Here is a 25,390-nt window from a genome sequence, read left to right on the forward strand (position 1 = left end):
TGTTAAATGAAGAGACAAGTTAAAGAGTATCTATCTATCCATCCATCTGTTCATCCATATGTGTGTCCATTCACCTGGCCATCCATAAATATGACCATGCATCTAGATCTAGTATGATTTCATGTGTAAAAATTAAAAAAAAAAATAGTGTTTTATATACGCATAGCAGATATCTGGGAAGACATTCCAAGCCTAACAGTCTTTAATCTCTAGAGAGAGGAAATGAGGTGTGAATTAGGGAGATTTAAGGAAACCGCTACTTTTTATTTTATATATTTTGATATTTGGTAACTCCAGAATTTCCAAATAAAAAGGACACTGGAGAACGTAGAAGAGAGAGCAAGTAGATAGTTTTGTAACTGAATTTGCATAGCAAGACCACACAGATTTACTTAGCGTCTTCTGTGCTACAAATCAATATATGTCTAGATTTCCAAAGATTCTTCTAGCCATACTTTATAAAAGTTTGAAAAAAAATTTCAGATACAATAAATGTTGTGTATATATATTTCATGTATGTATATTGATAAATAAATATAGATATTTTTGCCTTAATTTGGGAAACAGAGGCCTAATGAGAGAAAGCTAAAGCTTAGTCATCCCATCCTAAACATCTCTGGGCACTGCCTCCGCCTATATGGTTTTATAACAGGTTTTATAACAATTGTATACGACTTTTAAGCAGGCTATAACAGAGGTGCAAACAGTTAGGAAATGCACTTGACTTGCAAAAGAAATAACATTTAAAAAATTTCCTTGGCAATTTGGGTTGCACATGTGGTCAACACAGAATTGAAATTTCTTCTTCTCTGTTTACAAAACACATTCTCACTGTGTTTTAGAATGGTAAAAGAAAGTCATTTCTGAGGACAGAAACCAGCTGTTTATGGAATTATAAGAATTACAGAATTTCCTGCATTCCTCCTTGTGACAGAATATTATTTTATAACAGCTCTAAGTTATTTTAATGGAATGTCATTAATGAAACTTGAATAAATGCAGATGAACTTTTCTTTTAAGTTTTGTTTTGTTTTTTGTTTTTATTTTTAGTACAAGTAATCTCGAACCCAATACAAGTAAAACACACACTACGACATAAAAATGTACTGACCACACACACATAATATGCTTAGCAATGAAAAACAAAAATAAGTGGTTAGATCTATGTCTTGAATAAAATCCCTTTGGATGCAGAAGACCTGCATTGGAGATTTAATCATGCAAAGGAAATTAACTTGATGCACTTTAGTGTGGAGATACAATAATTTAGAGGAATGTATTCAGAATGTAATCACATTCAAAGTTAGCGTCCATATATACTTACATGAAAAGTACTTATCCGGGACATCAGAGGGTCTCAAGCGAGCGGCAGGTCCATATACAATTTTAATATTTTTAACGTCTCCCAAATATTTATTCAGATACACATATTTCTTGCAACTGCCTTGTTCCATGCCTAGGAGAAAAAATTCCCAAACATGTTACAACTTCAATAAAGAATTTCACACATGGAAGAGAATTTCCTTCACTTCCAGAATTTAATTCAATAAATATGTGCTCAGTGCTCATGTGAGTTAAACATCTAGTAGGTAAGACACAGAACTTCAGCTGTATCCACCATTTCACTTAAAAAAAAACCTTTTCCCCTTCATCCACAATTACTTTATTGTTTCTTCTAATTTAGGTAGGTGAGGAGGAATATCACAGCTTCAGACCAAATAGCAAAGCTTAGTTGTTTTCATAAGATCACCTAGAATAGTAACTGGTATTATAAAATTCTCAGTCTCATTCCAGAACTGCATTTTCTTTGGAACAAAACTTCTTACAGCTATTTCTAGAAATAGCTTTTAGCAATTATTTCTGACACAAACAATAACAACAAGAAAAAAAAACAAACGAAAAGGGTGTGTTTTCTATTTTCTTGTACATTCATTGCTTCTGCACTCTCAAGGCTGTTACACAAACATGTTCTAAAGGTCAAAATAAGTAAAAAGTGAAATTAAAATAGTGCTAAAATTAATACATACTGCTTCTAAAATCAGATTTTTATGCTAAATAGAAGATGTACATAATAATGTATTCATTAAATCTAAAATTATTACACTACATTTACCAAAATTAAACAATAAAAAACTTTTTTTAATTTTTCAAAATTCCTGGTACAAACCTTCCTCAAATCAGGAAATGGGTGCATTATCATTGATAGCTGTGAATTCTGTGCTTTACTTATACTTTATATTTTATATAATTTTTTCCTAAACATTTCCCACAACAAACTACATTAAAAAAAAAACAACAAAGAATTAACTGTAACAATCAAAATAAATAATGAAACAATAACCAGTCAAGGAACCCTTTTTTGGGGCACCATTTAACCTGAAGGGTAAATGATGAAAATTCAGGTTACCATGATCTGAAACAAAGATGAGGTTCAGGCACTGATGCAAGTTCAGCTCCTTTAGACCGTCCATCAGCATGCCAACCATGTTGTCAACCCTCTGCAAAGCTCTGATGACCTAAGAAAGGGAAGCAATTTCATGTGATGGATTCCATATTAACGGCTATTTCTATGTAAAGCTATCTCTGTTCATAAAGGAAAAGTTCAGTGGATGCAGCTACTATGATGAACTACATATGATTTGCATTAGGCTAAGACAAGCCAGGTAAGACAATGCTCATTAATAAAAAGAAGGGCCCAAATCCCGTACATGCTCAATCCTAAGTACTGGAAATGTCACTAGCCGACCTGATCGTCTAAATTGCCAAAAATGTTAAAATTACTCATGAAATGCTTTATAGTTCATTATGTTTGATTTTTAAAACTAGAACTCCTAGGGTGTGCCTGGGTGGCTCAGTCAGTTAAGCCTCCAACTTTGGCTCAGGTCATGATCTCACAGTTCATAGGTTCGAGCCCCATATTGGGCTCTGTGTTGACAGCTCAGAGCTTGGAGCCTGCTTCCAATTCTGTGTCTCCCTCTCTCTGCCCATCCCCACTCACACTCTGTGTGTGTGTCTCTCTCTCAAAAATAAATAAACATTGACAAAAATGTTTTAAATTAGAACTCCTAGGAACCCATTATTTCCTTGCAAACTGCATGTATTTTGCACACATCTATCACGAGGACAGACTAGCAAATAGTTTTAGTAACTTGCTTTTGACATTTCTCTTTTCGGCTCTCCTTGCAAAACCAGGAAAATTCTTTGCAGCTCTACATGTGCTTTCTGTAATGTATCAAATCAGTCTTATCTCTATAGTCAATTTATTCCACTGTAATAATGAAACAACCTCCTTCAATATGGTCTTTCATTCAAAGCCACCCAAGTAATGCAAGTTGGAGTTTTTAAGTATTAAAATCAAGTGGGTTTTGATGTGCCAGTAATTTTAGAATTTAACAGAGTTTACAAGCTGGTGACTATGATACAAAAAGCAAGGGGCTCAATCTTGAATGAAGATGAATCACAAAAATAGTCCTTTGGAAAATCTTCAGTGAAATTAGAAAAGGCAGCACTGATTTCATAACTTATATGAGCTGATAATCAAACAATTACAAAATGATCCTCAGACTTCCTTGCAGCCAGACTGACCTAGACATGAGTTGTGTCAGTGAATTTAGTGAAAGAATAAAAATTACACTAGCATCTGGTCAATTGTCAAACCAAGATAACACTGACACAAAACTTTTCCCTGTCACCAATTATGACCCAGTCACCTTATTGACCATGTGTCTTCCTTACCCCACCTCTAAAGAGCAAAGCAAGGGCACACGGAATTACTAACTATATTAGAGCTGCTGGAGGTGTTAGGAGCTAATAGACATGTTAGGGTAGGCTCTGGTCTGGACTCTATGCTAAAGAGACTTTGAGGCTCACAAACTATGCAGACTAGGGTGAAATTCTAGCTATTCCTAGTCTTTTATCTCTTACAGTCATATGGGGGAAAAAGATAACAAGGATTCTGAGATTAGGGACCCTGGCTATACCTCTTCTTCCTTTCACCATGACCACCAATATTCCTAGATCCTTACTCCCTGTTTCTTTTCAGATCTTGGGTCACAGATAAAATATACGGCATAAGGGAAGTCAGCTTAGAAGTACAAGGAAAGAAGCTCAAATCGTTTTCTGTTCCAATGCTTCCTCTGCTCCAAGATATAAAAATTCTATGGCCGCACAAAAACTGAAAGCAGTATTTGATCTTTCAAAGCACTATACCGATTACAAACCTAGCCAGGGGTGGGCTAAGTTCCTAAAAGGGTGTCAGGTCAAGTAAGATCTCATGTTGACAGCCTTAGTACATGAGCCATTTCCCCATCTCTAACTTCCTAGTAACTGTTCAATAAAACCATGGTTATTTGAAATTTTCTATAGTGTTGACAAAATCTCCTATTCTTTAATGCCCAAGCTCTGTTGTAAGCATGATCTCAGAGGTCAGAGCTAGATCTCCTAAGGTGGAGAGATCATAGTAGGCTTCTTGTGTTATTTGACTAATTCTCCTCTATTTACATAGAAAATTGAGCACTGGATGCCATATGTAAGAGAGGAATCACTGGGTTCTACCTCTGAAGCCAAGACTACACTGTATGTTAACTAACTTGAATTAAGAAGAAAAAAAACAAAACTTAGGGGTGCCTGGGTGGCTCAGTCAGTTAAGCGTCCAACTTTGGCTCAGGTCATGATCTCACAGTTCGTGAGTTCAAGCCCCACGCTGGGCTCTGTGCTGACGGCTCAGAGCGTGGAGCCTGCTTCGCATTCAGTGTCTCCCTCTCTCTGCCCCCCTCCCTTGTTCGTACTCTGCCTCTCTCTCTCTCAAAAAAAAAAAAATAAAATAAATAAATAAATAAATAAATAAATAAACAAATAAACATCAAAACAAGAACTAAAAAAAAAAGAAAAAAAAGAAACCAGTCTATGGACAGGCCAGAACCCTGGCTACCTGAACCTTTGCTATCCACACTCTTGTTTCTCAAACACAGAATAAAATAAGTCAAGATTTAAAAAAAAAAAGAAAAAAAAAAAGAAAATTGGAGTCTTACCCATTTACAAAACTTCCAAAGACCCTTAGTTTTTAAGCCAATGTAGGGATAAATGTAGTGGATAAAGGCTTTGGAAATGAGAATATGGAATTTAATTTACCATCAGTTCAACTGAGCACTGTGGAAAGTATAGACAAGACTACTGTTATTTTTACTAGAGTGCATCCTTTGGTTTAGTTAAAATTGTGCTTACTACTCTTCCCAGAATCATGGAATCTTGCTAGAATGGTCTAGAAACCTGCTTCAAAGCAGGTTTAGTTACATGACACCAGGTTTCATGAAGTAATCACTGATAAAAAGGTACTTACCTCACTGCTGACTGGTCCATATGAATGACCTGAAGAATCTGGTTCTTCTAAATACAGAGTGTAAAAGTGTGGTCTAAATCAAACAGCATCAAAATGTAATATTTTATAAACACATTGTAAAACAGAATGGAAAGAATAATTTAACAATTGATAGTGATTAAAAAGTCTACAACACTGGGGTAACATTTCTAATCTTCCTGAGAAATAATTTGCAGATTTGGAGTTCTTCAAAATGGTAGCCATAAGAGCTCCCTAAAGAGTTTATTTGGATATAAAATGCCAGAGCCAACTGCAAAGTTTTCTTGCTGCTTATTTTTAAACATTCTGTGATATCTATAAAACAAAGGAGTAGTTACCATACAAATTAGTCATCTACATACCTTTCATCTTTAGGAAGCTGCAACCACTTAAGAACAGCTAAAATCCTTTCTTCAAATGGTACTGAACTAAAATTAAGGATAAACAAAATTAAATAGTCTGTGACATTGTTTGAGTTTAAAATATCAGTGTGTTTCTTATTGACAAGCACACTGAAAGACTAAAGCAATTACATGCATTAATTGTGTTTGAAACAATGTAAAAGTTTTATTTGAAAACTCTAACTTGTTTTCCCAATAAAGGACCAAAAGTTAAGGTTCACATTGGGGAAGCTTCGATCTGGGGAAGAGAATGAAGGCAAGTGTTTAATTTGCTGACATTTTTGTTATGTAACTAATATTTATTAAGCATTTATTGCCAATTACAGTTCTAAATGGTGTCCCCATAAGCATCCCAATGAAAGCTGCAACTAGGTTTAAAAATGTGCTTCTGACATCTACCTGATGATATTATGCCTGTATCTGAGAATAGCAATTGCTACCACATGAATAACCCATGTGTCCACCATACATTTCACAAAAGGTACCTGATGGAGAACTCATTTGCTCGTGACTCTTAAAAAGTTGGAGTCAGTCACTATGACTTCATTTTTTATTCCTGCCCAAAGATCTGAATGCAAACTGTAACATGTAACCAGCACTTTCTAGAAAACCTCCAGAAAAAACTTTGTCTAGTTTCACTGTCCATCCATCCCTTCAAAACTCACCTACCCTCCACCTAAAAGCTATCTGAGATAGAGTTCTTATTCTGGCCATTCTCATTTTTCAGCTAACGCACTATGCAAATGCTAGAACTTAGAACTTGATAAAAAGGAGAAGCTGAGATTAAAAAATAAATAAATGAGCAATTCTGAAAAAGTGCATCTATACCTACCTATTATATATTTTATAGATGTCTGGGAAAATTCCATTAATTTCCACGTCTGATCCTGGCCAGAAAAATGTACCACTTTTCAGGCCTTGATATTTAGCAGTGATCCAAATCTGGGGAAGAGAATGAAGGCAAGTCAGAAAATTACACAACTGTTCACTTCTTAGCAAAGTATACACTCATGTAACATCAGTGTGTTTCTCTCAAGTGCTAGACTATGTTTGAGGTTAATGAGCTCCAGCAGCGAGACTATAAAATAATCACTTAATATGACTCTGAACAGCAGCAAAATGAAATAATTAGAACTTAAATTAACCTAAAAAATATAGACAGTCCGTTTTCAGAAATCTCTGCAACTTTCAGAGCCACACCCCTACTTAATGAGGTTTCCCCTGGAAAGAAGAAAAAAACCCCAAATATACATGTGCTTAATTTGCTGACATTTTTGTTATGTAACTAACATTTATTAAGCACTTATTGCCAATTTCAGTTCTAAATAGCATCCCCCTAAGCATCCCAATTATTAATTTAGATAATCCTCACAATAACCCCGTAAGGTTAACAGTATTATCTACAGTATAAACATGAGAAAATGGAGGCAGAGAAAGAATAATTTGCCCAAAGTCACATAGCTTTAAGTATCAGCACTAAAATTTGAATTTATACCCTGTAAATTACCCATCATGCTCTTTTTCCTTCTAAGAAGAATATCAAGACTATCTAAAAAGACCCCATGGGATTTTTGTGGAAATTTCTGAAAAATACAAAGAAACACATCTAAATCATGGCCAGAAAGAATCTTTGTGTTAGCCAATGCAAATGAAGTCAAAGTTTACCTCCTTCAGAAACCATTAGTGTTATGTGGATCAAAAGATTGCCCCGACGACTTCTATACACTCCTAGTGTACAGAAGGTGGAATGAAGCAGAAAAGAAAAATGGTTCAGAATTACCCAAACCCAGTTATGAAATAAACTACTCTCATTACGCAATGACACAAGCTGTGTTCAGGATGATCAGCATCTGTCTCCATTTACAAAAGGATGGCCACGACACAATAAATGAAGTAGGTTATTAAAAGCTCCAGAGAATCTGGTAGTTTACTCTGATTGAAATAGAAGAGAATTAAAAAAAAAAAAATCTTAGTAGCCAAAACAAACAAACAACTCACTGGTTCTCCTTTGTACCACTCAGGATTAAATTTCTCTTTACTTTTAAGTGCAAAGTAAGCATTCATCTTGGGATCATATATTTTATTGTCAATTATGCCATGGGATTCTGGATAAAGTCCCTAAAAAAATATAAAAACAGGTTTTATGCAAGTTGTGAGGTATTTTTTGTTTTCATGTTAAATAAAATCACAAAACAAAATCATCAAAGAGAAACATGTAACTGAAGCTACAGGGAACTCGGCAGAGTTAAGGAGGGAAGAACAAAACTTTGGGATTTTTAAAATACAACCAACCACTCAAGATTTTATATAGTATTTGTACTTTATTTAACAGGAGAAAGTAAGTAGGAATGCTATGGATAAGGGCCTATATTAATAGGCAGCTTCCTCAATTTCTAAAAAAGTGCCCTATTTCCCCATTGCATTGCTGAGTAAGGAATTTCTGTAGAACAAACTATGTTTTGGTTCAGTCTGAGAAGAGCTTGCATTAATACAAGCTAAAGAATTCATTTTCTGGCTTGCACCCTAACACCTAATGAATTTGACTTTTCTCTTGGACTCCAATTAAATTGGCAAACTTTGAAACAAAAACAGGGCTGTAATCTTATCTAGAGTCAGGCAAAGTGGCTTGCTTAAATTCATACATCAAGATGACTGGAACAGGTTGAGAATCCATGAGTGTAGGACAGATTTGTACCAACAAAGCAAGCTACAAAACCATAAGAAGAAACAAGACACAAAAATTGGAGAATCTTAAAGCTGAAAGGAAACCAAGAACTCAGTTCTTAGAGTCTTCAGTCACCTCTTTTCAAGATAGAAAAATTGAGACCAGAATGAAAGGGATCCTCCCTGAACTACACCTAGTTGGTGGCAGAGGCAAAGACCAAAACCTAGGTTTCCTTGCTTAACTACATTTTGGAAAAAAGTTATTCTTTTCTGATCTGATGTCTAATTATTCCCTTGAAAAATGTAACATTTACATCTCACTTCTGTGAACATATAAAAATTGAAATGTGGAGCTTACAGTGACAATGCTGTAGTGATTGGGAAAAGTTTTTGTTGGATATACTGGTCTCATGTTTCTGGTATATGTTCCACAGTTTTCTATAAGGGAAAAAAATCAAAGATTGTTGTTAAATGCAATCAATAATCTGTTTAATTCATCTAGCTTTGGTACGAAGTAAGTCTAAATAGTATTAAAAAAAACTAACCCAGGAGGGATTTATAACCATATGAAAATTTAGGGTTAATTATAAAGCAACACTGCAGATTCAAATTCAGTGTTCAAGTTAGTTTTCCTCAGATAAATATTAAACAAAATAATTAAGTCTATGAAATAATTATCCCATACTTATCAAAAACATTAAGTTCCGGGTAGACCATTTGTAATAATGATGCCTACTAGATCTTTGTCTGATATTATTTGGTGGTCACATACCTAAATTACAAGAGATAATTTAAAAAAAGCAAACTGCATCCTATGATTTCACTCATATGTGGAATTTGAGAAACTCAACAGATGCCCACAGGGGAAGACAAGGAAAAATAAAATAAAAACAGAGAGGGAGGCAAACCATAAGAAACTCTTAAATACAGAGAACAAACTGAGGGTTGTTGGAGGGGTGTTGGGTGAAGGGATGGGCTAAATGGGTGATGGACATGAAGGGAGGGCACTTGTTGGCATGAGCACTGGGCGTCATATGTAAGTGATGAATCACTGATTAGAAAATAAAGGAGAGAAAAAACAAACTGCACGAGTAGCAAAACCTGCAAAATTAAAACAACGGTGAAGCAGTAGCTGGGGTGGCAGTGTCTCAGTCTGAAAATCCAGAATCAGCTCACTCTGGACATACTCAACACTGCTCTGAAGACAAAAAGGCATCTTCTGGCTTCAAGTTAGAGAAAGGCACAGAAGTCAGACTGTTCCAGATTTAGCCCTGGTGTCACGCTCCTTTTCTCCCGCCTCTACTATTAAAAAAAAAAAAAATACATAAACCTAATGATTCTAGCATCTCAATAAGTCATTGCCAAAAAAATGCCCCTCAGGTTGGCATGTGTCTATCTCAATGCCTTCCAAACAGTGCAGAATTACAGAGTATGTTCCTCAATTATCCAAAGCTGGGGCTTAGGCAAATGGTGTACTGATTTCTTTTAAACGTCACATACAGGTAGCTACAGCTATTTAATTCTGAACTCAGGATGCAATGTTTGGTGCCATTGAAACAAACTTTCCTTTTAATGGCAACAAAGGGCCAGATTCAAGCTTCAAAGCCCATCATGGGCCTAACAGGTAAGAATAAAGCCTTCCCTGCTCTTGCATGCTTTTTGCTAAAGACTTTTTTTTTTTTCCAAGTCAAATAATTATTTACAAAAACGATTTTCTTTTAGGTAGAAATTAAAAACTGAAATTTTGGGCACCTGGGTGGCTCAGTCAGTTAAGCATCCCACTTTGGCTCAGGTCATGATCTCGCAGTCCATGAGTTCGAGCCCCGCATCAGGCTCTGTGCTGACAGCTCAGAGCCTGGAGGGAGCCTGCTTCAGATTCTGTGTCTCCCTCTCTCTCTGCCCCTCCCCTGCTCACACTCTCCTTTCTCTCTCCCTCTCTCTCTCTCTCTCTCTCTCTCAAAATAAATAAACATTTAGAAAAACTGAAATTTTAAAAAGATACTCCCAAATTATTTTGGTTTGTCATAAAAGAAGTATAATAAATGTGCACATGTATTTACGGAGAGTGATTTTAATGTTTACACTAATCTCATACACTCAAGCCTAATAAATAATATTTTACAATTCAGAACTCCAACATAGTTGTATTTACTTCCATTTCAGTTTAGCGTTCCACTGGAACTACTTAATTATTGATCACTGATAATGAGCAAAGTTCTCTAATTTTTATACCCATAAACTATTTTTTTTTCCTTTTTCAGTAATGATGATACAAGTAATACCCATATAACTGGGGGTTAATGTGATTTAAAACTCTGGCATTAATATTAAGAAAAGACTATTCTACTATTGCATCAATAATTGCAAACTATTCTACTATTGCATCAATTGTAATCAATTCTGATTACAGAATAATCATCCAATTAAGGCCTTGAGTGAAGCAAAGAAATTGGAAGGATGCTACATGGTACTATAGGATAACTAGCAAATATTCAATGTCTACAGTACTAGAAGCATATCAGAAATACCTTCAGTTTTTGAAATTCTATTTTAAGATGTAATAATTATTAAATGATTTTTCCACAAAAGGAATCCAAAATTCTAATACATACAGATTTATACGCGTGTGTATATATTTATATATAACTGTATATATACACATGCTGTACGCACGTGTGTGTGTGTGTGTGTATAACTATTATCTTAGAAGTATTTAAAAGGCAGCTTCAAAGTAATTACAATATTGAAGACTAGTTCCTTATCATCAGGTTCAACTACTTTGCCATAGAGAGGTTTGGTAAAACACATTCTGCCAGTATTTTTCCAAAAAAAGACTGCCTCCCTAGTCTATCTCACTGAAACTGTGACACCTCAACAGTGAACTCCGAAGTTACTTACTTAGTCTGCTAATAACAGGAAGAAGGCCACCCCAAGTGTGTAAATATTCTGCCCTGAAGCCATCCAAAGAAAATAAGAGGGTAGGAGGTGCTTCAAACCTGGGTAATGAGAAAGAAGAAAAACAATGTTTAAAGAAGCAGAAGGAGGATACACATCCAATGAAGATTTTTCCCTGGCACAGGGAAAAATGAAAAATGAAAATTTTTCACTGAGGTAAGTATGTAATCTAAAGTAAATTAACAAGTTCAACAAGCATTCTTATAAAGGAGATATTACATTTATATTCATATATATGCTTTTATATTTCACTATATATATGTCATACACACACACACACACACACACACACACATATGTATATATATATACATATATCGTCTAATAGTATTTTCAAGCATTTACACCATTTTGAGCCACCATATGGAGAACATCATTCATGGTTCCTGCTATTCCAAAAGCTGGACCAAATGCTACTAAAATGTAATAATATTTTCCCAATCTCCAGGAGAATAAATGTTAGCAACAGCATTTTCTAAATTATGTTTTTATTTCCATTAAGATTTTTCCTGAACAACCACCTTTTGATATTGTCTACATGAATCTAATAGATGGTACCCCATATCACAAAAATTATACATAATGTTTGTGGTTTTTTAAATTTTTTTTTCTAACGTTTATTCCTTTTTTTTTTTTTTTGAGACAGAGAGAGACAGAGCATGAACAGGGGAGGGTCAGAGAGAGAGGGAGACACAGAATCTGAAACAGGCTGTAGGCTCTGAGCTGTCGGCACAGAGCCCGATGCGGGGCTCAAACTCACAGACAGCGAAATCACGACCTGAGCCGAAGTCAGACGCTCAACCGACTGAGCCACCCAGGCGCCCCCGTAACATTTGGTTTTTAAGTTTACTGTATTTGAAAGATGTTACTATTTAGTTGAGAAGTTTGAGATGTATTTACTACATTTAAATAAATAAACAACAAATGATCCAAAGCTAGAAATGAACAATGAGGGCATGTGCGTGTGCATGCATGTGCGCACACACACACACACACACACGATGTATGTGGTGCACTAATCCAAAGGAGGCAAAAAAAAAAAAAAAAAAAAAAAACCCCACGTACAATGATGTGCTCAGTCAAAGTGAATAACTATGGAAAACTGTTACATGGCCAAACCAAAATGGGCATGGTTCAGAAATTTTGAACTTCTAATGATAATTGGGAGACTGTAGGGAGTTGAACACTGCAGGATAACTATAAAAAAACTTTCCACTTAAAGCTTACTCAGTAATTTAAAATTTGAGAGCAAATGCTAAACTCTTCTTGCCTTTTTCAATTCTACCTCCTCCTCAGCTTACTCTCACATGCAAACACAAAAGGAAGAAGAAAAAAATATATATATTGGTATGTGATTTCCACTAACTAGTATTTGCATCATAGCTCAGTTGGAAGATTCCAGAACCAATGCCTAGGGTCTCAATGGTCCATCACTGTATAAAATTATTTGTATTCAATCAACATAAAACATAAACAGTTTATTGTGACATCAGGTAAATAAACTGGTATAACTTCCAGTAGAATAACACATGTTCTAACTTATGATCTTATTGTAAAGAAAGGAAGAGTTACATATCCACTACAAGGATCAACATTACAACTGAAAAGTAATGATCAATATGTAGAAGAAAAAGAAAGATTAAAAATTCACTAAGTCTAAATTTTCCAAGATATCTTGAACTTAAAAGACAGCTCAAGGCACAGGAGCGCACCCTTTGAAAAAAGTCTCTTCTGTTGGAATTTTTTGGTTTGGGTTTAGTTTTTGCTGCTGCTATTACTGTTCTTTTAAACAAAACAAAAAAAAAGTACTGTTTCATCCAAAGGAAAAAAAAACGCCCATCTTATAAAGCAAAACTAAATTATATACACAAACAAAATAAGCTAACGTACAGCTTTAAAATGTTGAATAGTTTGGGAAAAAACTCATTACTTTAAAAAGGTAAAAATATGTTTCTGAAGATGAATAAGTCAAATTATATGAAATAGTAGATCTCAAGTGGAGCAAAGAAAATTTACGTTACATCTTCACAAAATCTCCCCCTTTGAATTCCACACAAGATTTTTTGATGGCCTAGTATACACAAGGTACTGGGCAAAATACTTTAAGGACAAAAAGAACAAAGATGAATTATAAAACTTATGCAACATTCTCTCACAGACACATTGCTTATCCCCCGAATTTATAAGTGAACCAAAATATAAAAAATAAAAAGGAAGCTGTAAAGTAACTTGCTACAGGTTTGGTTCTCAAAACTAAGTAAAGGGCCTTTCTTCTTAAGGAGAAAGACAACACACTTCCAGCGACCCTCATGAATACTAAAGACTAAATAGTCGTGGCCTCTCTTTTTTCCATTAGCTTCCAGAGTGGGGAACATTCCATAATCAACCGTATGCCACAAGTGCCCACCACAGGGCCTGACTAAAAATAACATTTAATGAACCAATGACTAATTATTACTTTTATCTTTTCAATTTGGAAAGAGAAAAAAAAAATAGTACCTTAACAAAATAGTATCTCAGAATATCATCTTACCCTGCTGGACACTTTGGCTCATTAATGTTCTCACATGTTTCTTCTACCCAACTCTTCTCTCCTAAAATATTTTCAAGAAATAAAACAAAGTGAACATATTGAATAGTGACAATAACTGTGATGCTGTGAGACATCTTAGGACAGATTCCGAAAACAAAACATGTTAACACATATATACGTAATATGGGTCATGGTTCTAGGGAAATACAATAAATACAGTAAATTATTGTGTTTCAAAATAACCGCCAGTTGATATCAGGAAGAAAAACAATGAACGGAAAACTAAATGCAAGACTCAAACATGTGACTGTATTTGTGAGAACTTAAAGGCATCTTTTCCATTTTCAAGTTGTTCATATTTTCAGCCAACATTTACAACCCTCCTTTTATCCACTAACATCTTCTAGTATTAAATCCTTGATGTCTTAGTTCCTCTTATCAGTTTCAAAGAACCCTGCAACTGGATGAAACCTCACAATAGCATCAGTTTACATAATACCCTATATAACCTTGGGCAGTAATTTCACATCTACCCCTTCAACACATGGCATACATTGCCCTCATTTACATTACGAGGGAACCTGGACTGTAAAGATAGCCAGGACTACAAAAAGTGATCTTTCCACAAAGCAGCATTAAAAACGTAGCTAATATCGGGGCGCATGGGTGGCTCAGTCGGTTGAGCGTCCGACTTCAGCTCAGGTCACGATCTCGCGGTCTGTGGGTTCGAGCCCCGCATCGGGCTCTGTGCTGACACCTCAGAGCCTGGAGCCTGCTTCGATTCTGTGTCTCCCTCTCTCTCTGACCTTCCCCCATTCATGCTCTGTCTGTCTCTGTCTCAAAAATAAATAAACATTAAAAAAATTTTGTTTTAAAAATAAAAAAAAATTTTTTTAAATGTAGCTAATATCAAAATAACATGAAGGGGTGGCAGCAGGAGAGTGAACTACTATAGACAGAACAAGATTTGCCATGTGTAAATAGTGATTCTTAAACGACTGATGAGTACGAGATTCATTACATACTTTCTTTATTTGAATTTTACTCTAATAAGATGTTTTTTAAGTATTTTTTCAGCTAAGACAGTTGGTCAACAAATATGACTCCTAATGTAAAAAATGACACCTGTGCAAAACCCAGCTAACACCTAGAAGGATGTCGGGCTGCTGCAGAGCCCGATGGGTGCATGGGAACCTGACCTCGGCACACAGAACTATAGTTGACACAGCAGTCACCCTTGTCCCTGCAGTCATCCGAACAGGAGCAAAGGCTTCTGGGCAATCTTTTCTCACCACACCTGAACTTGCTGCAAGTCCATATGTGTTCTAGAAACAAATAACAACAAAAGACGTGTTATGGTCCCAATTTAACACATCCGAAGTAGACACAGAACTGTTCTCTTCTGGAGCACGATCCAGGAGGGACAACGAACTATTTCATAACTCAGTTACTCACAGAATCTGCCACCACAGGGGTCGACCTTAACTAACAGACAGAAAGCATGCAAGCAACAGCTGTTATTGTTTCACTAAAGAAAACAGAATTTCATCATTTGAAAACATGGGCAAACATGGTTATTATACAATTCACATACAGATCTTGGCTTTCTCCACCAGCCATTTTCAGGGTTCTCAACATTTAATCTGAAACTGGCTTACTCCCATTTAAATAGGAAACATGTCCTATGTAGACAAACCCGAATGGAACAGAAAATATACACATTCTGACAGTTTTATTTCAAAGTGTTAAGCAGGTTTCTAAGTACACCTGGAACGAATGTGACATTCTGTGTCAGCTACACTTCAGTAAAAAGAAGTGGATGTCTAAGAACCCTTGCTTTAGCGAGCCCACACTGAAAGTACTCGTATGTTTCAAGAAGACTTTTTGAAGTGTAAGTGCAAGTTCGATTACGCAGGCTCTCGGCATACGTTAAACACAAGCACAGTTTTGCTATCCATAAAGTGTTTAACAAAGGCAAAATACATGAAATTTCTTCTCTAAGGAAATGCAAAGGCCAATTTTTTAAAAAAGCCTCAAGTGAGTTCAATAAATCACATTTCTAAAAAATGCAGAACTTTTTTTTTTTTTTTGATCTTTGACTAGTGCCCATGACATCATCTTTTCCCCTGCGTATTTTTATTTACCTGGTTCTATACACGTCTCCTGGTAATCCAGACAGCAGTTTCCAAGGTCAACACAAGCAACATCACAGCGGCAGTTTCCAAATGTTCTCTCAAAACAGCGACCTTTGCAACTTTTAACTGAAAATATTGAATAATGAGTTAGAAGTTTCTAATCACAGAATCAAGAAGCAAACATCAACTAGTATACATAAGTTAGATTCAAATCCTACCTTAGAAAATACAGATGGGGTAATGAAGTTACCCAAGAATCTTTTCACAAATACACATAGAAAGTGGCACAAAAAGAAAATTCTATCTCTTGTCATAGGGGGGAAAAAAAGAAGTTTTAAAATTTATTACGAACCTTACCGGGTCTGATAAGACTTCAATACTTATGGCATGGTAAAGAAAAGTCAGAATAAGGACTTGTTCTTTTTATTTTTTTTTTTAAGTTTATTTATTTATTTTGAGAGACAGAGAGAGCGAGAGAGCGAGCAGAGGAGGGGCAGAGAGAGGGAGAGAGAGAATCCCAAGCAGGCTCCACATTGTCAGCACAGAGTTTAATGCACGTCTCGAACTCAGGAATCATGAGATCATGACCTGAGCAGAAATCGAGTCAGACGCTTAACAGACTGAGCCACCCAGGCACCCCTCTGAATAAGGACTTGTTCTGAAAGTTTTATGCTTATATAACATTCTCTAAAATTCCAAACTGTGAGAAAAGACTTTAAAAGTGATTATCTGAATATTTCAGGAGGAGAAAGAATACCTGCCCCACTGTACTCTCACTCTGGGTGTATCAAAGAAGTAATGTGCTTATGCAGGACATTCTGCAGGACTGTCCCTCCCACCATCATCACCTAAAGTACGCATTTCACCTTCAGATCTGGTTCCTACACTCCCCAGTCAAGGTCCAATTTCCTTTGTTTAAGCTTTTGTAAAACCTTGTCCTTCCCCTCAGTCACTAATTCCATTTGAACTAGAATATTTGGTTAATATCCCAATCTCACACTGAACTACCAACTTCCATTCATTCATTCATTCATTTAGAGAGAGAGAGAGTGCAAGCAGGGTTAGGGCAGAGAGAAAGAGAGAGAGAGAGAGAGAGAGAGAGAGAGAGAGAGAGAACCCCAAGCAGGCTCAGCACTGTCAGCACAGAGCCAGATGTGGGGCTCAAACCCACAAACTGTGAGATCATGACCTAAACTGAAATCAAGAGTCAGACGCTTAACCAACTGAGCCATTCAGGCATCATCCCTGGACTACCAACTTCTTGAGAGCAAAGTCCACACCTGCATTGTACCCAGCACACCGCATCCCTAGCCCCCAGCAAGATGCTTGACTATAGCTGGTACCAGTAAGTTTTTGTTAAATGGATAAATGGCGGATATGGAAGGAAAACTTTTAATTAAATACAATAATTTTATGTTGTATTTACTATATACCTGGAAAAAGCTAGGTTCTCATCAGATTACTAAAACATCAGGATGGTGAGGAAAAAAAAAAACCCACTTGTAAAATAATGAAAGTCCAACAGAAAAAAAAAAAAAAAAAAAAAAGAATAATCCTAGCTCCTGACTTTAGGGATCTCCTAACCCAAGAAGACACTGCCATAGAATTTAACCCTCATGACACTGGGAAAATTGGCAATTTTAAAGACATGAAATGACAACAGTAATTTCTAAGGTCAGGAATACTAACATTCCTGACCTGGGCAGGGCCAGGGAAAGCTGTTAGAATAATAGCTACTACTTGAGGCTCATTATTAAGCACCTAGTAGTTTGTAAAATACTGCGCATACTATGTTAGGTTTAGATTAAAATTACTTTTTTTAAACCTTCAGTTTTATTTTTATGTGTTAAACTAAACTCAAAGTTTAAACTCAAACTAAACTACTTCATACCTATGCCTAGATGAACATTAAAGTCTGTAGCTATTTCATCTTGTTAAACTTAAGACACTTTTGCTCTGGATAGACGGCTGACCAAACACATGAAATTATACTACATTTAATTACTACATTTAATTTAAGCAATAAGTGAAAACTTAAAAATCAGTACACTTGTTTAAATGACCAATATTACAATCACAGAAGAGTTGAACAGGAAAATAATTTTTCAATTTTCAAAACTGAATTCCCAGGGCGCCTGGGTGGCTCAGTTGGTTGAGCATCCAACTTCAGCTCAGGTCATGATCTCACACTCCGTGAGTTAGAGCCTCGCATCAGGCTCTGTGTTGACAGCTCAGAGCCTGGAGCCCACTTCAGATTCTGTGTCTCCCCCTCTCTCTGCTCCTCCCCTGCTCATGCTTTGTCTCTCTCTGGCTCAAAAAGAAATTAAAACATTAAAAAAATTTAAAAAAACTGAATTCCCTAGGAAGACCATCAGTGATTTCACATGGGGGAGAAACCTACCTCAGAGCCAAAATAAGGACTACTGCAATGTACTATGATTCAGAGTTTTGTTAGTTACAGTAATCTCATCAATGCTGGATAGATTTCTGCACTCAATATAAAGAAAAAAAAATATGTAGAAGCTTAAAACTGCCATTTCACTATAGCTTTGAAACCACAAATGCTCGTAATTTTAAAAGCTGTTAGGGCGCATAACGATAAATTTCTGGTTGCCCAGCGATGCTAACTGGTTACCAAGTAATCTTTCCAGGCTGCTTCAGCAACTAACTCCTTGGGAAAAAAAAAAAAAAAGAGTGTCCTCAGAGTTCCTGGAGAGAGTCCAGGGAGAAGGGCTCCAGGGTGCAGCACCAAAACATTTAGGCCATGTTGGCTTGTATGTTTCACTGCTCTTAATTTATTTTTTGTTGTTTTGGGGGTTTGTTCTTTGGTTGATTTTTTGGTGATAGCACCTTTTCATTGTTTTAGGATGAAGTTTTACAACTAAATAAAACATTGCATGGCTAAAATAATAAAAGAGTTTTAAGAAGACTCAAACCATTATCACATCTGCAATAACTATGGAGTACCCACAGATTAGGACAGGACACTTTTCTCAGTCATATTCTGAAGAGGACTAAGTAGCCACACACACCCATGTGTGCACACACACACACACACACACACACAGTATTTATACTGTAGTAATTACCTTCTTTGGCACAGCTTGGTTTCAGCCCAAATATACAACCAAGGATTGTTGTTAACACACAGACTGACAATACCTGCGGGAAGAAAAAAGAAAATTATATAGCTTCAAAACCCTTCTAGTTCTTCAAATGTTTCTCAACGTGCTGGGGCTGCTCTGTCTCCTGCTGTGGGTACAGGTCACGTGGATGTGCGTGCTTTGTGAAAATTCAAACCCCACGCCTACGCTTTGTGCACTTTTCTGCATGTATATTATACTTCAAGAAAAAGTTTGCTTACATGTCAGCAAACAAATCTGTGCCATCCAGGACGAATGTTTCCAGAATTTCCCAGTTAATGCAAATGAATCTAGTCAGAGAACTTGAAATAATTAAGGGATGGAGAGAGGAAAATCAATTTACAGATTCAATTTCCTACTTGCTAATCCACAAAACGCAATATGAGAATATTAGCTGCCTCTCTGAACAGGTCAACTACACAAACCTGAACAATATTCTCGTATGCCCCATGGCAGCCTATGGGAACGGGCACTGGACAGGGTTAGGCAACTGCACTGTGGCCCCAAATGTTACCACAAACTAGTTGTGTGATTTGGGGAAGATCACTTAAGTGTTCCAGACATCAAATTATTCACCTATAAAATTAAAGGGTGAGACTATATGGATCTCTAAAAATCTTTCCAGCTCTAACATTTTGCCACTTTCTCAATTCCCCACTCTTGTGGCCTTTGATTTTAAAATAAGTACATACACCAGACAGAATTTTTGTTTGAGAATTAGAAAAGAAAGGGGGGGGTGGAATACGTAGATTCGTAGAACAACCCTTAATTTTTTTAGTGGGATGGAGTTTCCTTGACAGCTCTCTGGAATCTCACTTTGCAGGAAAATCCAACAAAATACGCATTCAGTACCAACTATGTGTAATGACTATGTTATGCACAGGAAAGACATACCTCAGGGAGCTGCTATTTGTGTGGGCAAGGGTAAAAATAACAGCATAAATGGCTCATATTTGGCAGGCTCTAGGAGGCACCTGCAGTTACATAGTTGTTTAAAGAAGGAGAAAGGTTGGGGTGGTTGGGGAGAGGGAGATCAGAGAAGGCTCCACAAGAGAAATGGGTGAATGGGGCAGGGTGGGTGTTGGGTGCAGGCTTTTAGGAACTCACTCCCTCAAATAAAACATATCCAGTACTGACCATATATACCAGTCCCCAGGCTTAGGTACTGAATACTCAGTAAAAAAACAGACACGACCTTTGTCCTCAAGGTGCTTAATGTCAAGTGACTGTAAAAACTAAAGAGAAAGTAAACCGTAAGTAAATTGAATCAGCAGGTCTAACTTATTGCAGAAGAAAATGGGGTAAGGGAAGGGAAAGCAAGAGTGCAGTGGGTCTCAAACACAACTGGGTCTAGGTGAAACCTTTTTTTAAGGAAATAAAAAAACCTAAGCGTACACACGTCCATTCAAATAGAGAGTCATCCGAGGAAAAGCTCGAACAAATATGCAAATAATGACAAATGGAACAAAGTACCAGAACACTAAGGGATTCTCCTAAACCTTTTGAGGTATAAACTAACATAAACATATGAAAGGTAATTTAAAAAAAAGTAATGCTTATTTATTTTGAGAGAGAGCAAGAGTGCAAGTGGGGGCGGGGGCAGAGAGAGAGAGAGAGAGAGAGAGAGAGAGAGAGAATCCCAAGCAGGCCCTGCACTGTCAGCACAGAGCCGGACATGGGGCTCAAACTCAGGAACTGTGAGATCATGATCTGAGCCGATATCAAGAGTCAGAGGCTTAACCACCTGAGCCACCCAGGCGCTCCATAAGAGGTAATTTTTACGTTTCTATCAAAAACATTAAGAACTCTTACGGTCAATTATAAACATACAAGGAAATGAAAAAATTGCAAACCTCATCTGTATTTCCTACACTGTAATTTAAAACATGGAGGGTTAAAGTTTTCTTAGTAATAAACTTATCAAGAATAGTCTGAACAGTCTTTCTCTTCTTCTTGTCACATTACTTACACTCCATAGTGAGAAACTTTTCCGTGCCTTCACAGACCGCCACATTCCTTAGCAAGCTTAGATCAGTTCCCCACGTTGTAACCTTTGCACTTTCAATATCGTCACGTATCTGCAGGAGTTCGATTAATATGAATTCTTGTGCCAGTGTCATTTCCTCTGGGACATCTGCATCCTTTTCATCACAACCACACTCCTCACCAGGGGGATAACCTCGCCATCCCAGAGTTCCTCTGGCCGCAGAGCTGGAGGCCGCTGAACAGAGGCAGTGTGAACATTCCCGCAGTTTGCTTTTCCTTCCATAACCCCATTTACTTTTGAACTGAATTTCACTTCTGGCATTATCACTTTACTTAGTTTGCATCTTTATCGGCCAATTCTCTCTTTCAATTATCCATTTTATAAACTGTCACGTACGTTCACCACCAGGAGACACAGAAGCAACCCACCACTTGCCCTGCTGTCTGTGAGCTGCTGAGCAACAGAAGCAGACAGTAACCAATCACTAACAGGCTTTAAAAGGAGCCACATTGGTCACTGACCACCATACGCATGTGTTGTGTACGCAGTGATCTGTGGACTGAAAAAGCTAGCAGCAAAGGCTGCACTCTACGCAACTCCCCCCAGTTAATAAATCTTGGAACTGAAATTTGAACCATGTTGTTTGGGGACGGGTGTTATTTAATTAAACTGTGGTGACCGAAACTGAGCATGCCAGAGTCCTGCAAACCTGGGCTGCCTGTACTCGTACAAGTGGGCAATACAGCTGTCCAAAGATGCTCACTTCAAAACCGCTTGTATCCACAATGAACAGACACGAAAACAAACAAAAAAACAAGAACTATAACCCACGTTCATCACGTTAAGAAACTGGCTTAAAAAGTCAGTTTCATCAACACAATCTCAGGAGGTCAGCCTCAGAGATAGGCATGTCAGAAGTCAGAGAGGAAGATAAAGACGACGATAACAGCAACAAAACTGAGATAGAGCCAGAAGAAGCCAGAAGCTGAGGAGGCACCCCCTCAATCTCCTTGGGCAAGTAAGAATATCTCTGGAGAGTGAAGAAGTCTACCTTGGGCTCTGTAGTAAGGAGGGGGTGCAGGACATCCTAAGTGGGGATGGCTGCAAATATGTGGTAACAACGGAGACAGAGTCAACAAAAGCATAAAGACCTTCAAGCTCTGGGAGCCCAGCTGAACCCCAATATGTGGATTATAATGGACCCAAGTGGCCTGGGATTCCAGGGCTGGGAATAGGGAGATGGGACAAAAAGATAACATGGCATGGGGGATGGGAAGCAGGGGAAACACAGCAGAAAAGCTGATAAAGTCAAAAGGTGGCTGCAAAGGCTGAACAGGGTTGAGACCATGTGCACGTGGAGGTTCAAGAACTGGGAGAAGACAGGGGATCCGGTGCATGTGGAAGTGGGAACAAGGGAGGGAGCAAGGAAGGAGGAGGGATGGAAGTTACGAGCCTGAAAGCAATTTCAGAGTCTGAGCGCTCTGAAGTGGGACACTTTGGAATGGAGGTGAAACCAAAGGGAGAAACCTGAAATCGGCAGAAAACACTCCTTGGAAGCAAGATGGCCCAAAAGTCCAAGTACTTGCACTCGTAATCAGAGTTAAGTTTACACCAACAAATACAAATCACAGTGAGAGAACTTGTTTACATTCAGAAATGTATTGCCTTAAAAGACATACTCCCTCACTGCTGTAAGAAATTCAGTCATGGAGCTGTATTACCCACAACTGTACTGTCCTTCCCAAATATAAAAAAGAACTTGCCAACAGTTCTGTTACAATTAAGTCTCACCTTGATGAAAACTATGGGAAGATTTGGTGGTAAGCAAGCATTTAAATCATAAGCACGCGGGGGTACCCTGGGTGGCTCAGTGGGTCAAGCATCCGACTTTGGCTCAGGTCATGATCTCACGGTTTGAGAGTTCAAGCCCCGCATTGGGCTCTGTGCTGACAGCTCAGGGCCTGGAGCCTGCTTCGGATTCTGTGTCTCCCTCTCTCTCTGCCCCTCCCCCGCTCATGCTCTGTGTCTCTCTCTCAAAATAAATAAATAAACATTGGGAAAAAATGTCTTTTAAATCGTAAGCATGCGTTTAAAACACACCCAGTATATATAGGTCTCTCCTCTCATTAAACTGCAACAGGGGCATGATGATTTTTTTTTTTTTATTACCTCTTCATTGCTAAAAAAAATGTTACTTAGATTTAACTTTTATTTCTTTTTAAACTTTTTTTTAACGTTTATTTTATTTTTGAGACAGACAGAGACAGAGCATGAACAGGGGAGGAGCAGAGAGAGAGGGAGACACAGAATCTGAAACAGGCTCCAGGCTCTGAGCTGTCAGCACAGAGCCTGACGCGGGGCTTGAACTCACGGACCGTGAGATCATGACCTGAGCCGAAGTCGGATGCGTAACCAACCAAGCCACCCAGGCACCCCTAGATTTAACTTTTGTAAGATAATGCAGAGCATGGAAATGAAACAGAAGTATGACAAGAGGAACAATCAATTCTCATCTATAATCACGCCTATAAAAGATGAAACTTACATCACCTACTACTGTGTTACCCAACTCCCACTCAGGATAGTTTTTAGTAGGAAATTTCAGAGCTGTGAAATCTAATTCAATTTTAATTTCTTCTCAAAGTAGATTAAAACAGCAATGTCAAAATCCACTATTCATTTTTTACCTCTATAACAATTTAGGTAGTTTTCATATTTTGATACTCTCTTAGAAACTAAAGATGAGACATTTTACCTTAGACCACATAGAGCCACCAGACATACAAGTAAATTGGCAGAATATTTTGCCTCTACATTAGAAAACTATTGATTTGGGAGTTTCCTGCTTGTTTAGAGTACCTAAATCGTTTGGCCTTTCTTGGACATTTAATGAACCAAAAGAAATAGATATAAAGAAATCACTCCATTTTTTTTTCTCACAGATTCCCTAAAACGTATTAATACAACATGTATTATTCTTTATTGAGCATTCATTTAAATATGAGTGCCTACTTACACAGACCCTTTGCTAAAGGCCAGAGAGACAAATGAAAGCAACTCACACCCTGACAGAGAAATGAAGCTGGGGGCGGGGGCGGGGGGGGGGGGGGAGGGTGGTGGAGGGCATGAAAATTAATGATTACAATGGAGCTACAGCAGATATATGTAAAAAAATTTTAACATGCTGGAGCGCCTGGGTGGCTCAGTAGGTTAAGAGTCTGACTTTGGCTCAGGTCATGATCTCATGGTTCACGAGTTCAAGCCCTGTGTCGGGCTCTGTTCTGACAGCTCAGAGTCTGGAGCCTGCTTCAGATTCTAGGTCTCCCTCTCTCTCTACTCCTCCCCCACTCACGCTCTGTGTCTCTCAGAAATAAATAAAACATTTTAAAAAATGTTAACACGCTAATAGCACCGTGGAGAGAAAAAAAGGAAAGAATGGTGATTAAAAGAACTTCACAAAGACAGATTTGGAGACAAAGGGATTTCCCCTTCAGTCAATAAACAAATGTTTGAGTGTCTGCAATATGCACTGTACTTAAATTCTGAGGAGGAGGGAGGGGTCCAAAAATAAAACAAAAAAAAGAATTTGTGGTGAAATCCCTAATCTCAGAGTTTACCATCCAATCAGGGTGATGACTTTAGAATTTGTTAATGACAAAAACAGGAAATGGTGAGAAGCAGCCTAAGAATTAAATCACGGGGTAGTGACAATCCATGCAATGGCACTTTGTACAAAGGCAGGGAGGTACAGAAAACCACCGCGGTCTGGGAGAAAGAAGGAGAGTGGTAACAACAATAAGCATGGCTTCTACAGTACTACGTGCTAGGCACTTTTCTCAGAGTTTTGCATCAAATCGTTTAATCTTCACATTATGACACAGATTACTGAGATTAACCCGGTTTAAGAAAATGGAGCTGCAGATTGCTGACCAGTGGCAGGGGCAAGATCCGAATTTAGGCAGTCAGGCTCTAAGCAGTGGGGCAATAGGGGGACAGGGGAGTGCCTGAAAGAGGGCTGTGTCTTGGGAGCAGTCAGCAGGGAGCTGCTGGGGCATTAAAATATGAAACTGATATGACTGGATTTACAAATTCTTTTTTTTTTTAAGTTTCTCTCTTTTGAGAGAGAGACAGTGAGAGCAAGCGGGGGGAGGGGCAAACAGAGGAGGGGAGAGAGAGAACCCCAATCTGCGCTATCAGCACCGAGCTCAATGCAAGG

At 37.7% G+C, this 25,390-nt stretch overlaps 1 protein-coding gene across 1 annotated transcript in view; it reads right to left on the reverse strand.

The window, feature by feature from the left end:
* Nucleotides 1-25,390, reverse strand: part of ENPP1 (ectonucleotide pyrophosphatase/phosphodiesterase 1) — a 72,507-nt gene that overhangs the window by 21,829 nt on the left and 25,288 nt on the right. The window contains exons 2-13 of the mRNA XM_027056882.2: nt 19,134-19,206; nt 16,054-16,170; nt 15,109-15,234; nt 13,910-13,970; nt 11,320-11,417; nt 8,780-8,859; nt 7,756-7,875; nt 6,590-6,699; nt 5,719-5,784; nt 5,339-5,411; nt 2,408-2,516; nt 1,325-1,456 (exon numbers count right to left, since the gene is read on the reverse strand). Coding sequence (XP_026912683.1) covers nt 1,325-1,456; nt 2,408-2,516; nt 5,339-5,411; nt 5,719-5,784; nt 6,590-6,699; nt 7,756-7,875; nt 8,780-8,859; nt 11,320-11,417; nt 13,910-13,970; nt 15,109-15,234; nt 16,054-16,170; nt 19,134-19,206 — 1,165 coding nt within the window. The remainder of the gene's footprint in view (nt 1-1,324; nt 1,457-2,407; nt 2,517-5,338; nt 5,412-5,718; nt 5,785-6,589; nt 6,700-7,755; nt 7,876-8,779; nt 8,860-11,319; nt 11,418-13,909; nt 13,971-15,108; nt 15,235-16,053; nt 16,171-19,133; nt 19,207-25,390) is intronic.

Source organism: Acinonyx jubatus, chromosome B2 (assembly GCF_027475565.1).
Source record: "Acinonyx jubatus isolate Ajub_Pintada_27869175 chromosome B2, VMU_Ajub_asm_v1.0, whole genome shotgun sequence".
NCBI classification, from domain to species: domain Eukaryota; kingdom Metazoa; phylum Chordata; class Mammalia; order Carnivora; family Felidae; genus Acinonyx; species Acinonyx jubatus.